This window comes from Anolis sagrei, chromosome X, assembly GCF_037176765.1.
Source record: "Anolis sagrei isolate rAnoSag1 chromosome X, rAnoSag1.mat, whole genome shotgun sequence".
Taxonomy (NCBI): Eukaryota; Metazoa; Chordata; class Lepidosauria; order Squamata; family Dactyloidae; genus Anolis; species Anolis sagrei.
The window spans coordinates 31,318,745-31,330,482 of NC_090034.1; the positions used below are offsets into that span (position 1 = coordinate 31,318,745).

At 45.1% G+C, this 11,738-nt stretch overlaps 1 protein-coding gene across 2 annotated transcripts in view; it reads right to left on the reverse strand.

Moving 5' to 3' along the window:
- Positions 1-11,026, reverse strand: part of TCTN1 (tectonic family member 1) — a 23,730-nt gene extending 12,704 nt beyond the window's left edge. The window contains exons 1-3 of one of the 2 annotated variants that reach the window (XM_060786020.2): positions 10,484-10,777; positions 5,098-5,218; positions 2,782-2,912 (exon numbers count right to left, since the gene is read on the reverse strand). In XM_060786020.2, the coding sequence (XP_060642003.2) occupies positions 2,782-2,912; positions 5,098-5,218; positions 10,484-10,739 (508 nt within the window). In that variant the 5' untranslated portion in view covers positions 10,740-10,777. Of the gene's footprint in view, positions 1-2,781; positions 2,913-5,097; positions 5,219-10,483 lie in introns of both variants that reach the window. The other variant, XM_067473091.1, reaches the window with a different exon arrangement.
- Positions 11,027-11,738: the final 712 nt, after the last annotated feature.

Here is an 11,738-nt window from a genome sequence, read left to right on the forward strand (position 1 = left end):
GCTATGAGTCTAGGATCACTCCCTAGCTGTGAACATTTGGGGGGTGTAACCCTATACCCTGTTCAGCCTTTTGACTGACCAGGAGTACCTCTGTCTTGTCTGGATTCAGTTTCAATTTGTTTACCCTCATCCAGACTGTCACAGCCTCCAAGCACGGTTTAGGACCTGAACAGCCTCTTTAGTAACAGGTAGAAAGGAGTGATAGCGCTGAACATCATCTACATAGAGATGACATTGAACTTTGGATGATCTCTCACAATGGTTTCATGAAGATATTTAACTATGAATGTTAAACTCATGTCTTGTACTTACTGTATTTTAATCTTTGTTTTGTGTATTTTAATATATGTATTACATACCTACATTAAATATTGAGTGTGATCCCATAGATAGGAATACTTCAAGAGAAGGGAGTTAATGATGGATGGGAGTTTCTTAAAAATGAGATACTGAAAGCATAAATGCAAACAGTGCCAACAAGGAGAAAAAAGAAGAGAAGTCTACAGAAGTCAAAATGGATGTTCAAAGAACTTTCAACTGAGCTAAGATTTAAAAGAGACATATACAAGAAATGGAAAGGCGGGAATCACGTAAGAGGAATTTGAACAAATAACCAACTCCTGTAGGGAAAAGGTTCATAAGGCTAAAGTGCAAAATGAGCTCATGCTTGCCAGAGAGATTAAAAACAATAAAAAGAGTTTCTTTGGTTATGTCAGTAGAAAAAGGGAAAAAAGGAAATGGTAGGGCCTCTGCGTGGAGAAAGTGGTGAAATGTTAACAAGGGCTAGGGAAAAGGCAGAGCTGTCCAAACCTTCTTTGTCTCAGTCTTCTGCCAAAAAGAGACTGGTATTCAACCTCAGCAATATGGAGCGGATAAGGTAATAGGGGACATGCAACCCACAATAAGGGGAAAAAAGAGGACCCAAACAATTACCATTCAGTTAGCCTGACATCAATACCAGGAAAGGAGGCTGTCTGCAATCACTTAGAAAGGAACTGGTAGATGCAGGGAATGCTGTGGACATAGCATGTCTTCATTTCAGTAAGGTCTTGGACAAAGTTCCCCATGACCTTGTTGCAAACAAACTAATAAAATGTGGACTGGATAATACTACTGCGAGGTTGATTTGTAATTGGTTAAGCGACCGAACCCAAAGAGTGCTCTCACCAGTGCTTCCTCTTCATCCTAGAAAGAATGAACTGCAGGAAAGGAAATTCCACCTGAACATTAGGAAGAACCTTCTGACTGTGAGAGCGGTTCAGCAGTGGAATTCTCTACCCTGAAGTGTGGTGGAGGCTTCTTCTATGGTGGCTTTTAAACAGAGGCTGAATGGCCATCTGTTGGGGGAGCTTTGAATGGATTTTCCTGCTTCTTGGCAGGGGGCTGGACTGGATGGCCCACGAGGTCTCTTCCAACTCTTTATTGCTGCCATTGTATTAATTTGACTGTTTTAACTAGTTATAACTGTTGTCATTATATTGTATTTGTATATTGTATTTTGTGAATTGTTGGGCATCAAATTGTGCCTTTTGTAAGCCGCCCTGAGTCCCCCCTAGGGGGTTGAGAAGGGCGGGGTAGAAGCACTCCAAATAAATAAATAAATAAATAAATAAATATGATTCTATGATTCAAAGTGACTAGTGGAATGCTGAAGGATTCTGTCCTGGGCCCAGTGCTGATCAGTGCTGTTTGCTAGAAGGTCATGGGGGACCTTGTTGAAGGCCTTCCTGAATCCAGACATGATCCATCCACGGCATTCCCTGCATCTACCCAGCTTGTAACTCTATTGAAAAAAGAGACCAGTCTGGCATGACTTGTTTTTGAGAAATCCATGTTGACTATTAGTGATGACCACATTCCTTTCTAAGTGTTTGCAGACCACTTCCTTAACAATCTTTTCCAGAATCTTGAGGTTGACCGGATGATAATTGTTTGGGTCATCCTTTTTCCCTTCTTGAAAATAGACAGGGACCACAATGGCCCTCCTCCAATCTGCTGGGATTTCTCCCGTTCTCCAAGATGATTGCCAGTGGTTCTGAAATAACTTCAGCTAGTTCCTTCAATACTCTTGGATGTAGTTGATCTGGCCCTGAGGACTTGAATTCATTTAGAGTGGCCAGATATTCCTGGACAACTTGTTTCCCTATTTGGGGTTGGATTTCCCCTAATCCTTCATCTACTGCAAGTTGCTAAGTTTAGGTATGGCTTTCTTTTTGTGAGAAGACTGAGGGAAATAAGGCATTAAGTAGTTCTGCCTTTTCCCTATTCCCTGTCAGCATTACCCCCCATCTTCTTTTTGTGGAGGCCCTATCGCCTCCTTGTTCTTCCTTTTTCTACCAGCGTAAGCAAAGGAGCCCTTTTTATTGTTTTTAATGTCCATGGCAAGCCTGAGCTCATTTTGCACTTTAGCCTTGCAAACCTTTCCCTACAGGAGTTGGTTATTCATTTGCATTCTTCTTTGGTGATTTCTCCCCTTTTCCACTTCTTGTGCATCTCTCTTTTGAGTCTTAGCCCAGTTAGAAGTTCTTTGGACATCCATTCAGGCTTCTTTGCACTTGTCTTATTTTTTCTCTTTGTTGGCGCTGTTTGCAATTGTGCTTTGAGTGTTTCACTCTTGAAAAATTCCCATTCATCTCTAACTCCCTTGCCTTTTAATATTGGTGTCCATGGAATCATTTCAATCATTTCATCATTTCAACCTTCAACTCAACCACCTCTGAGGACTTTTGGGGAAAAACTTTAGCCTCACAAGAGACTTTCATCCAACCTGGCTTTACTTACAGTTCACGGCTTGAATACAGAAAATGCTGGGGTTGACCTGGTCAACTAACTGAAAGATCATTGTAGGAGGGTATGCATCCGGGTTTAGGGAATAACGGGCTTCCGGCCGGCTGCAAAGTTGGCTGTCATCTCTTCAAGGACAAAGGGGGAAAAGAAGGCTTGTCTCAGAACAAAAATACAGTTTTGACAACCCAAAGTAAGAGCAAGGGATGGAGCATGCATCTATCATTTGGCACCGCATTGCAGCAGACATGTCCTATTAGACCAAGAGTCTGGGACTACAACTTCCAGAATCCCCCAACCAGCACAGCCAATGGAGCATTCTGGGAGTTTTAGCTCAACAAAAGGAAACATTCCCAAACTTTGATTCAAGTCCACAGCACATGCCTGCAGTTCTAGGAAAAAAGGACACAAATAATGCCAATGACTCCTTGACAGGAGATCCTGGGGAAAGGGGCTAAGTTTGTTCTATTCCCCCCCCCCCCCCCCGCCCTAAAGCTTCTCTTTCTGGAAAAATTAAACATTGATGTGGGTGGAGGAATGAAATTTTAAACAATGAATACACTGTAACACGGAGAGGAGGATAAGAAACAAAATAATAATAATAATAATAATAATAATAATAATAATAATAAAATTTAAGACAAGGTGCTCATATATGTATATATTATTCCTAACAGCTAGATTACAGAAGATAATGTTATGTGCTGCTAGGGAACAGCACCATATTTCAGTCCTTTGGCTGTAACTCTTTATTTCCAGGAAACTCATCAAGGATGAGCAGCCAATGACTGGGAATGTGGATTGTCCTCCGACTGCCACACTTTGATTACCAATCGATTATTGGAAAAGGATGTAAAAGCCACGTTGCCTGGTATTTCAAGGAACTACCTTTTAGAGAACTTTTCAGAATGAGTGGCTCAGAAACCGGCACATCCATGCTAGGCCTCTCTTCTGGCAAAGGGCCCTTTGCTTTTAATGGCAGACAATCTGCCTAACATACAGGGAAGCATTGGCGTCTCTGAAAGTACCTGGATGTGGGCGGCAGATTGACACCGCAGGCCAGAAAAATGGCAAGCATCAAACCCACATGGTGGACCGATTCACTTTCCAAGGAGCCAAGACTAAGCTGCCACACTGAGACTGGGCTGATTTACTGGGAGGAGGGCAGAAACGGCTTGACAAGTGCGCTTTTCAGCAGGAGAACTCACACTGTTATTTGGAAGGCCCTTGAAAGGGAGGGAAGGAGCAAGGCACATGTTCCAAGACCTGAAACCCTACAACGGGAGACTTACTGGCATATTTGCATTCAGCTGAAACACCCCCAGCAAGCACTGCTTTCTCTGGTTGTCAAATGCACAGTGCATCAGAACCCCCGAGGCATAAACAGTTGTTGAGAGGCAAGCAGCTAAACAGCCTAAAGAAAGAGATCGGAGGGATGATTCCCATGCAATACATGTGACGCATTAAGATGGTGGGAAGGGGGGGGGGGAGCATGGGATATTAATAGGACGTGCTGCATACAGAAAGGCAGCCTTACAAAAAATCAGTGGGATTAAATTATCGTCCTCATCCAGAGATAGGGAAAGAACCAATTTCCAACCTTTTACTTTTGCAAGGATTCTGGGCTACCAACATCAGATTGGGCAAATGTAGAGGTCGATGTATCTGCAGAACTTTGTCCGATATCTTGTGTCTGAATTTACAATTGAAAATGTGTGGTTGCTGCTGCCAAAGATTGAATTAAATGCATTGGGCAAATTGGTAAAATATTTCATATGTTATTCCTGTTTCGAAGAAGCTTGGCACTAGCAGCAAGTAAGAGCTAATTTTATTTGATTCACAGTTGTCAGCCCACAGAATCTCAGTTATCCCACTGCAAAATTTTGACTTCAATTTTTGCACATTCTTAATATTTATTTTCCCTTGTTTACAATCATATTTTCTTGCCATCAAGGAAAAACACGGTGGTTTATGAAAGCCTTAAGAGTATAACTGCTTTTGTATAGACCCACACATGGATGGTTTTTGAATTGTTTTGAAGTACTTTAACGGGTTTTAATCTATCTTCCAATTTGCTTGTGAAGTTTTCATTCTTTTACTTTTGGAAACCTTTTCTGTTGCACTGTTTGCAATGGATTGTGTTGATTTTATCATATGCTGCCCTTAGATCTTTAGACAGTGAGTGGGATGTCAATATCTGAAGGAATAACCAACCCGAGACGGTAAAGTTGTCTGACCCTGCCACAGATCTCTCTCAAATGTCTTGACACAGGTCTTCAAGCTTCAAGGCATGATATATCTGCAAACACTTACGTGACGATGGGAACAGAACATGCAGTGAAGAGACTGAAATCCGCAGCTGTGCAGAGAGGGTCGCAGCAACAATTGACATCACACTCATCCACCAGCAGGTCACAGACGCACAGTTTGGCCACTAGAAACAAGCAACATTTGACAGAATGTAAGGCTGTGTGCCCACTGGAAACGTTAACCTACTTACAGTTTACTCCAATCCACAAAACCAGGGAACTGAGGAGACTAATTTGATGGATGGCCACCAAAATGCTTCATTTTAGCACATTTAATGCTAGTATTTTGCATTATATAGAAATAATCTATAACAGGAGTGAGATAAATATTTAAATTGACACGAATAGCATGTTTGATGTTTTCACTGACAGGGGCTTTCCTCTCCAATTTTAAAATTGTAAGGTCAGGCATCTTGGCATTCAAACTGTCCTGCTAATCGAATTAAACTCCATCGCCATCCTATTTCCAAATGCCTGTTGATGCTTCCAGGAAGCGTGATGTTGTGAGGCCTCTGTTTTCAGTTCTTCCTCAGCACCAAATATTTATATGCACACGTGCCTTCAAGTCACCTGTTGACTTATGGCGACTCCATGGGTTTCAGAGGGTCTTTGTAGAAAAGGAACACTCAGTGGTGATTCTGCCAGTTCTTTCCTTGGAATTATCGCCTGCGGGACCTGGGATCTGTTGGCAGTCCCCCATCTAAGTATGAACCAGGGCTGATCTTGCTGAACTTCCAAGATCTATGGGGATCTGGAGCTCTGGGGGTATTTAAGCTTGACATTCTTCAGTGTGTACATAACCTTCAGGGCCGTAGCCAGAAAAAAAATTCAGGAGGGGTTGAAATTTTTGGGTGGGGTTGAAATTTTCGTGGGGGGGGGGGGGTTGAAACCTGCCTCCTAGCTCACGCTGAAGCAAAGAGCACAGCAGAGGGTAGAACAGCCTTCAATAGCCTGCAGCTCCGCCCCTGTCAACCACCTCCACCAAGGCTGGCCTCCTTAATGAGAGCATTCAACACACACACACCCAACTTGGTTGCTTCACTACATCGGCTATTGCTGCAAGTAATAACAGTGTGAATAAATTGTCAATATTTGCTTGAGATAGTGCTTGCAGTTCTGGAGGGACTCTTAATTTTTTGCATCTCATAGGCTTAGCATGGGGATTTGGTTAACCAGTTAAAATTCATGAGTAAACCAGGTTTTTTAAAAAAAATCTGAAACATTTCAGGGGAGGTTGCACCCCTAAACACACACACACACCCCTCGCTACAGGCCTGCATACCTTCAAGTGGCTTGTCAACTTATGATGACCCCTTGATGTTTTCATAGGGTCTTCTTGGGCAAGGCATTCTTCAAGGAAGTTTGGCCAGTTCCTTTTCTGACAGAGGTGGGATCAACACTACATATAAAGCAGTTTCGAACTGCATTATATGGTCAGTGTAGACCAGTGGTTCTCAACCTGTGGGCCCCAGGTGTTTTGGCCTACAACTTCCAGAAATCCCAGCCAGTTTACTAGCCGTTAGGATTTCTGGGCCAAAACATCTGGAGACCCACATGTTGAGAACCACTGGTGTAGACCCAAAACCAAAGTGCCACCAACCAATCCACCTGCAATGCCAGCAATAAAGCTTAATGAATCACATAATCATAGAATAATAGAGTTGGAAGAGACCACATGGGTCATCTAGTCCAACCCCTGCCATGCAGGAAAAGCACAATCAAAGCAAAGGTGTAACACTAGAAAATGTTGACAATTCCCGCTTCCTAGGCAGCTACCTCTCCACAAAAGTTGACATTAATGCTAAAATACAACAATATCTCAGCTCTGTGAGTGCAGCATTTTTGAATGAAGCAAAGAGTGTTCAAGGATACCAAGATGCTTGTTTATAAAGCTACTGTCCTCCCAACTCTGTTATACATCTGTAAAATGTGGATCGTCTGTAAAGTCACTCTCAAATTATGGAACAGGTCCATCAGCATTTCCTCTGAAAAATCCTACAAATTTCTTGGAAATAAGGCAGGTGGTCAAACATCAGTGTTCTGGAAGGAGAAGCAAAGGCCACCAGCACTGAAGCCATGATTCTCTGCCATCCACTTTGCTGGATGGGCCATGTTGTCCAAATGCCTAATCGCCATCTCCCAACTCAAGAATGGAAAACAAAACCCTGGCTCTCGCTGGAGGGTAGCTGTTGCCAATAGTGTTGTGAATTTTGAAGAGGCAGGAATGGAGGGCGATAAGGAGGAATGTGCCGAGAGAAATACAACGCCTCAAGTAAACCCTTGTCCGGGACCGCATTCCACCTGGAAACCGTTGTCCTCAATATGAAAGGATCTCGAACAGGTCTTCATAATCACTTACGGACACATTGCCAAGACTCTCCCTTGGAAGACAATCAGACTCATGAGCCATGAGGGATGGCCTATAGCAGGCCTGGGTCAACTTTGGCCCTCCAGATGTGGTTGATGAAGTCCTGGCTCTACACCAGGCACGGGCAAACTTGGTCCCTCTACCTGCTGTTAGGAATTGTGGGAGCTGAAGTCCAAAACAGCCTGAGAGACAAAGTTTGCCCGTGCCTGCTTTACACCAACCCTATTTCATGTATTTATCATGTCAGAAGTGAATTCAGAATACAGTTATAATGTATACAAAACCACAGGCAAAGTTAAAAACTTGGCATGATACTAAATTTCCTTTGACCAGAAGCTGGCCATTTGGAGTGCATCTGGAGTCGCTGTAAGAAGGTTCTTTGTTTTACACATGGTGGGGCTTAGACTGCATTGTAGTAAGTAGTCTGTGGTTTGCTCTTCTCCACACTCGCATGTCGCAGACTCCACTTTGTAGCCCCATTTCTTAAGGTTAACTCTGCATCTCATGGTCCCAGAGCTCAGTCTGTCCAAAGCTTTCCAAGTCGCCCCATCTTCTGTGTGCCCAGGAGGGAGTTTCTTGCTTGCTGAGGTGTTCCTGTGAGTATCTCTGTAGATATTAGGAAGCTCCTTCTTGATTTAAAGCCCCAGCTGATAACCAAACAAAGGAAGGGCCAGAGATGTCCATGCCTTGCTCCTTTCATTGCTGGCTGCTACTTCCCGACAGATACAACACCGGTTAAACAGTATAATTTCTCCAGCCGCTTAGGGCATAGACATCCTGTGATAATGTGGCATGTCTCATTAAGAGCCACATTCACTGTTTTAACATGGTGAAATGTATTCCACACTGGGCATTCATATTCAGCAGCAGAGTAGCAAAGGACAAGGACAGATGTCTTCACTGTGTCTGGTTGTGATCCCCAGGTTGTGCCAATCAGCTTTTGTACAATATTATTTCTACCATTCCCTTTTTGCTCAATATTCAAGTGGTGCTTCTTGTAAGTCAGGGCATGGTCCAGAGTGACTCTCAAGTATTTTGGTGTGCTGCAATGCTCCAGTGGGATTCCTTCCCAGGTAATCCCCAGAGCTTGAGCTGCTTGTCTGTTTCAAGATGAAAAGCACATGTCTGCATTTTAGATGGATTAGGAATCAGCTAGTTTTCTCTGTAATAGGCAGTAAGAGGACCTAAAGCTTTGGAGAGCTTCTGTTCAACCATTTCAAAGCTCCCTGCTTGGGCGGTGATGGCATGATCGTCGACATAGATGAAACTCTCTGTCCCTTCTTGCAATGGCTGGTCATTCCTGTAAATGTTAAACTTGGATGGAGCAAGCACACTCAACTGAGGCAGGCCATTCTTCTGTTTTCGACATCTGCTTCTCTGACCCTGGAACTCAGCAAAAACTGTTTGGTAGCAGATTTCCTATGAAGCAAGTCCAGGAAGCATACTAGGATAAACAACAGAAACGACTAAAAGTTCCAGGAATGATCTTAAGTGGCGTGAAGACCACATGTGCAGTATGGAAGTGCTGTTTTTGTAAAACCAGGCCTCCAAGTCAGCAGTGCCCATAACACTAAAGAAAACAATATAGAGCTTATAACAGTAGAGCTTAGTAACATCACAATTACCTCTATGTATAAGCCCCCAAATGAAGCATTTTGTTTCTCCTCTCCTGAAAACTTTGATAGGCACCAAAGGGCGGTAGTAATTGGTGACCAACCCAATGATACAGTCATAGAGCACCTGGGGCAGGCTGGGGATCTCCTCTCGCAATCCTTACCAGGCCTGGTCCTTATTTCGTGTCAAAAGCATTGCACAAAAATGTTGTAAAGAAATGATTTTGGGTTGGAAATATTAGCTGTTTACAAGAAACATTGCCCAGGGGACACCTGACTGTATTTCTATCTTTTTTTATAGATTACCACTACACGCTCTACGTGGGGTTGCCTTTGAAGACTGTTCAGAAGCTTCAAGTGTTCAATGGGTGGCAGCCAGGTTGCTCACAGGAGCAGCATACAGGGAGTACACAATCCCTGTTATGTCAGCTCCACTGGCTGCCAGTCTGCTACCGAGCACAATTCAAAGTGTTGGCTTTAGCCTATAAAGCCCTAAACCAGTGGTTCTCAACCTGTAGGTCCCCAGTTGTTTTGGCCTTCAACTCCCAGAAATCCTAACAGCTGGTAAACTGGCTGGGATTTCTGGGAGTTGTAGGCCAAAACACGTGGGGCCCCACAGATTGAGAACCACTGCCCTAAACATTTCTGGCCCAGTGTACCTGTCTGAACGTATCTTCCCCTGTAAACCACCTCTGAGATTAAGATCGTCTGGGGAGGCCCTGCTCTCGATTCCACAACTGGTGGAGACAAGTGACAGGGCCTTCTCAGTGCTGGCCCCTCATCTATGGAATTCCCTTTCCAATTACATTAGATCAGCCCCTTCCCTCCTAGCCTTCAGAAGGAGAGTAAAAACATGGCCTTGGTATCAGGCTTTCGGATAATAGCGCAGTGCAACAATATAATTGGAATATGTGCAATGACTAGGAAACGGCCTTAGACTACGATTTTTGGATGGTGTGATTTTAATACTTAATGTAATTTTAAATATTTAATATGCATTAATTTTAATTAAGCTTAATGTTTGTATGTGTTTAAGGCATGGAATAATTGTCATATGTAAGCCGCCTTGAGTCTCCCTTGGGGTAGAGAAAAGCGGGGTATAAATAGAGTAAATAAATAAATAAATATTTACTCAATCTTCGAGGAGGCTCTTTCCATGTCGCCTCTAGGGCCCCTTAAGGACAGCGACTGGTCCCTCCAGGTGTTTGAGACTCCAACTCCCAGAATGCCTGGCGCCTGGGGCTCCTGGGAGTTGGAGTCCCAAAGGTTCCCATGCTTGAGGGGATGGACACTTCCGGATGGTCAGACTCCAATGGCTGACCTGTTTCCACTCGCCTTACCCCCCGCCACACACCACCCAACACCCATTTTCTTGTACTATGTCTCTTCAGGAGAAGGGCAGGGCTCACCGTGAAGGGCGGGCTCGGGCCAGGGCCCCAACCGCGAGGGACTTCCAGGAGGCATGGACTCAGAAGTAGCCCTAGGCCCGGGTGCAGGAGTAGATCTAGGCCCGGGGCTGGGCCTGCCCTCCTCGGCGGGGGTGGCTCCCGAGGTGGAGATGCTCTCGGGCTCCGCGGAGGACGCTCTCGGAGTGGTGAACAGGCCCACCGGCCACGGAAGCAGCAAGAGCAGCCACAAGTAGAGCGGCGAGGCTCCGCGCTCCATGGCGCCGCGAGGCCTCGGCAACGGTCGCTATGGATACAGCGCGAGGCAGCACGGGAGCCGGGGCCGAGTTTTCCGCCAAAGCCGTCGCTATGGCAACGAATGCCTTTGCCGTCCCCAGTGGACTCACCGAGAATTGCACCCGCTTGATCTTCTGCCCCTTCGTCAGAGGCGCTGTTTTGCCCAGAAGGCCGCGGCTCCAATGCATTGCCCTTGGCCACCCTCCAGTGGCGACATCGGAAATTGCATCTTTGAGCCGTAGTGGGCTGCGTGTAAGCCATAGGCAACTGTGTGATGCAGCAACTAAAACCAATGCGATTCTGGGGGATTGCGTTTGGTGAGGCTCTCGCACTCTAAAGCAGGCATGGGCAAACTTCGGCCCTCCAGATGTTTTTGACTCCAACTCCCACAATTCCGGTAGGCTGTTAGGAATTGTGGGAGTTGGAGTCGAAAACACCTGGAGGGCCAAAGTTTGCCCATGCCTACTCTAAAGGCTTTGGAAAACTAAAAGGTAATGAGGATGAACTAGCAGGCCCCCGCCTTCAAGCTGATCTGAGACGCAGCAAGGAGTTCCACAGTTCCTGGAAGCATGGATGTTCAAGATAACAAAAGGGACTCCTCTTCCTCCAAGATGCCGGGGTGGAAGCACCAGGCAGGAGGGAGGGAGGGAGGAGGGGAGAGAGACCGTTGCCTTCTTCACCAACTCTTCCTTGCCTCCCTCCCTTCACTGCAGGAAGGAGGAAAGAAAGAGGCAGAAACAAATTTTATTTTTGAATTCTCCCATTCCTCTGCGTCCTGCTCCCTTCTTCCTCCTCCAACTCCTTCTTTCTTTCCTCCCTCTCCTTCTCTCTCATTTCTGTAGATCTGTCTCGGCAACAGGAGCATACATTTAACTCTCTCTCTCTCTCTCTCTTCTATTAACATCCAGACTGGGAAGTAGCTCCCTCTGCCACACTCCTTCTCTCCCTCACTCCCTTCCCTTCTTTCCTCCCCCCTTTTCTT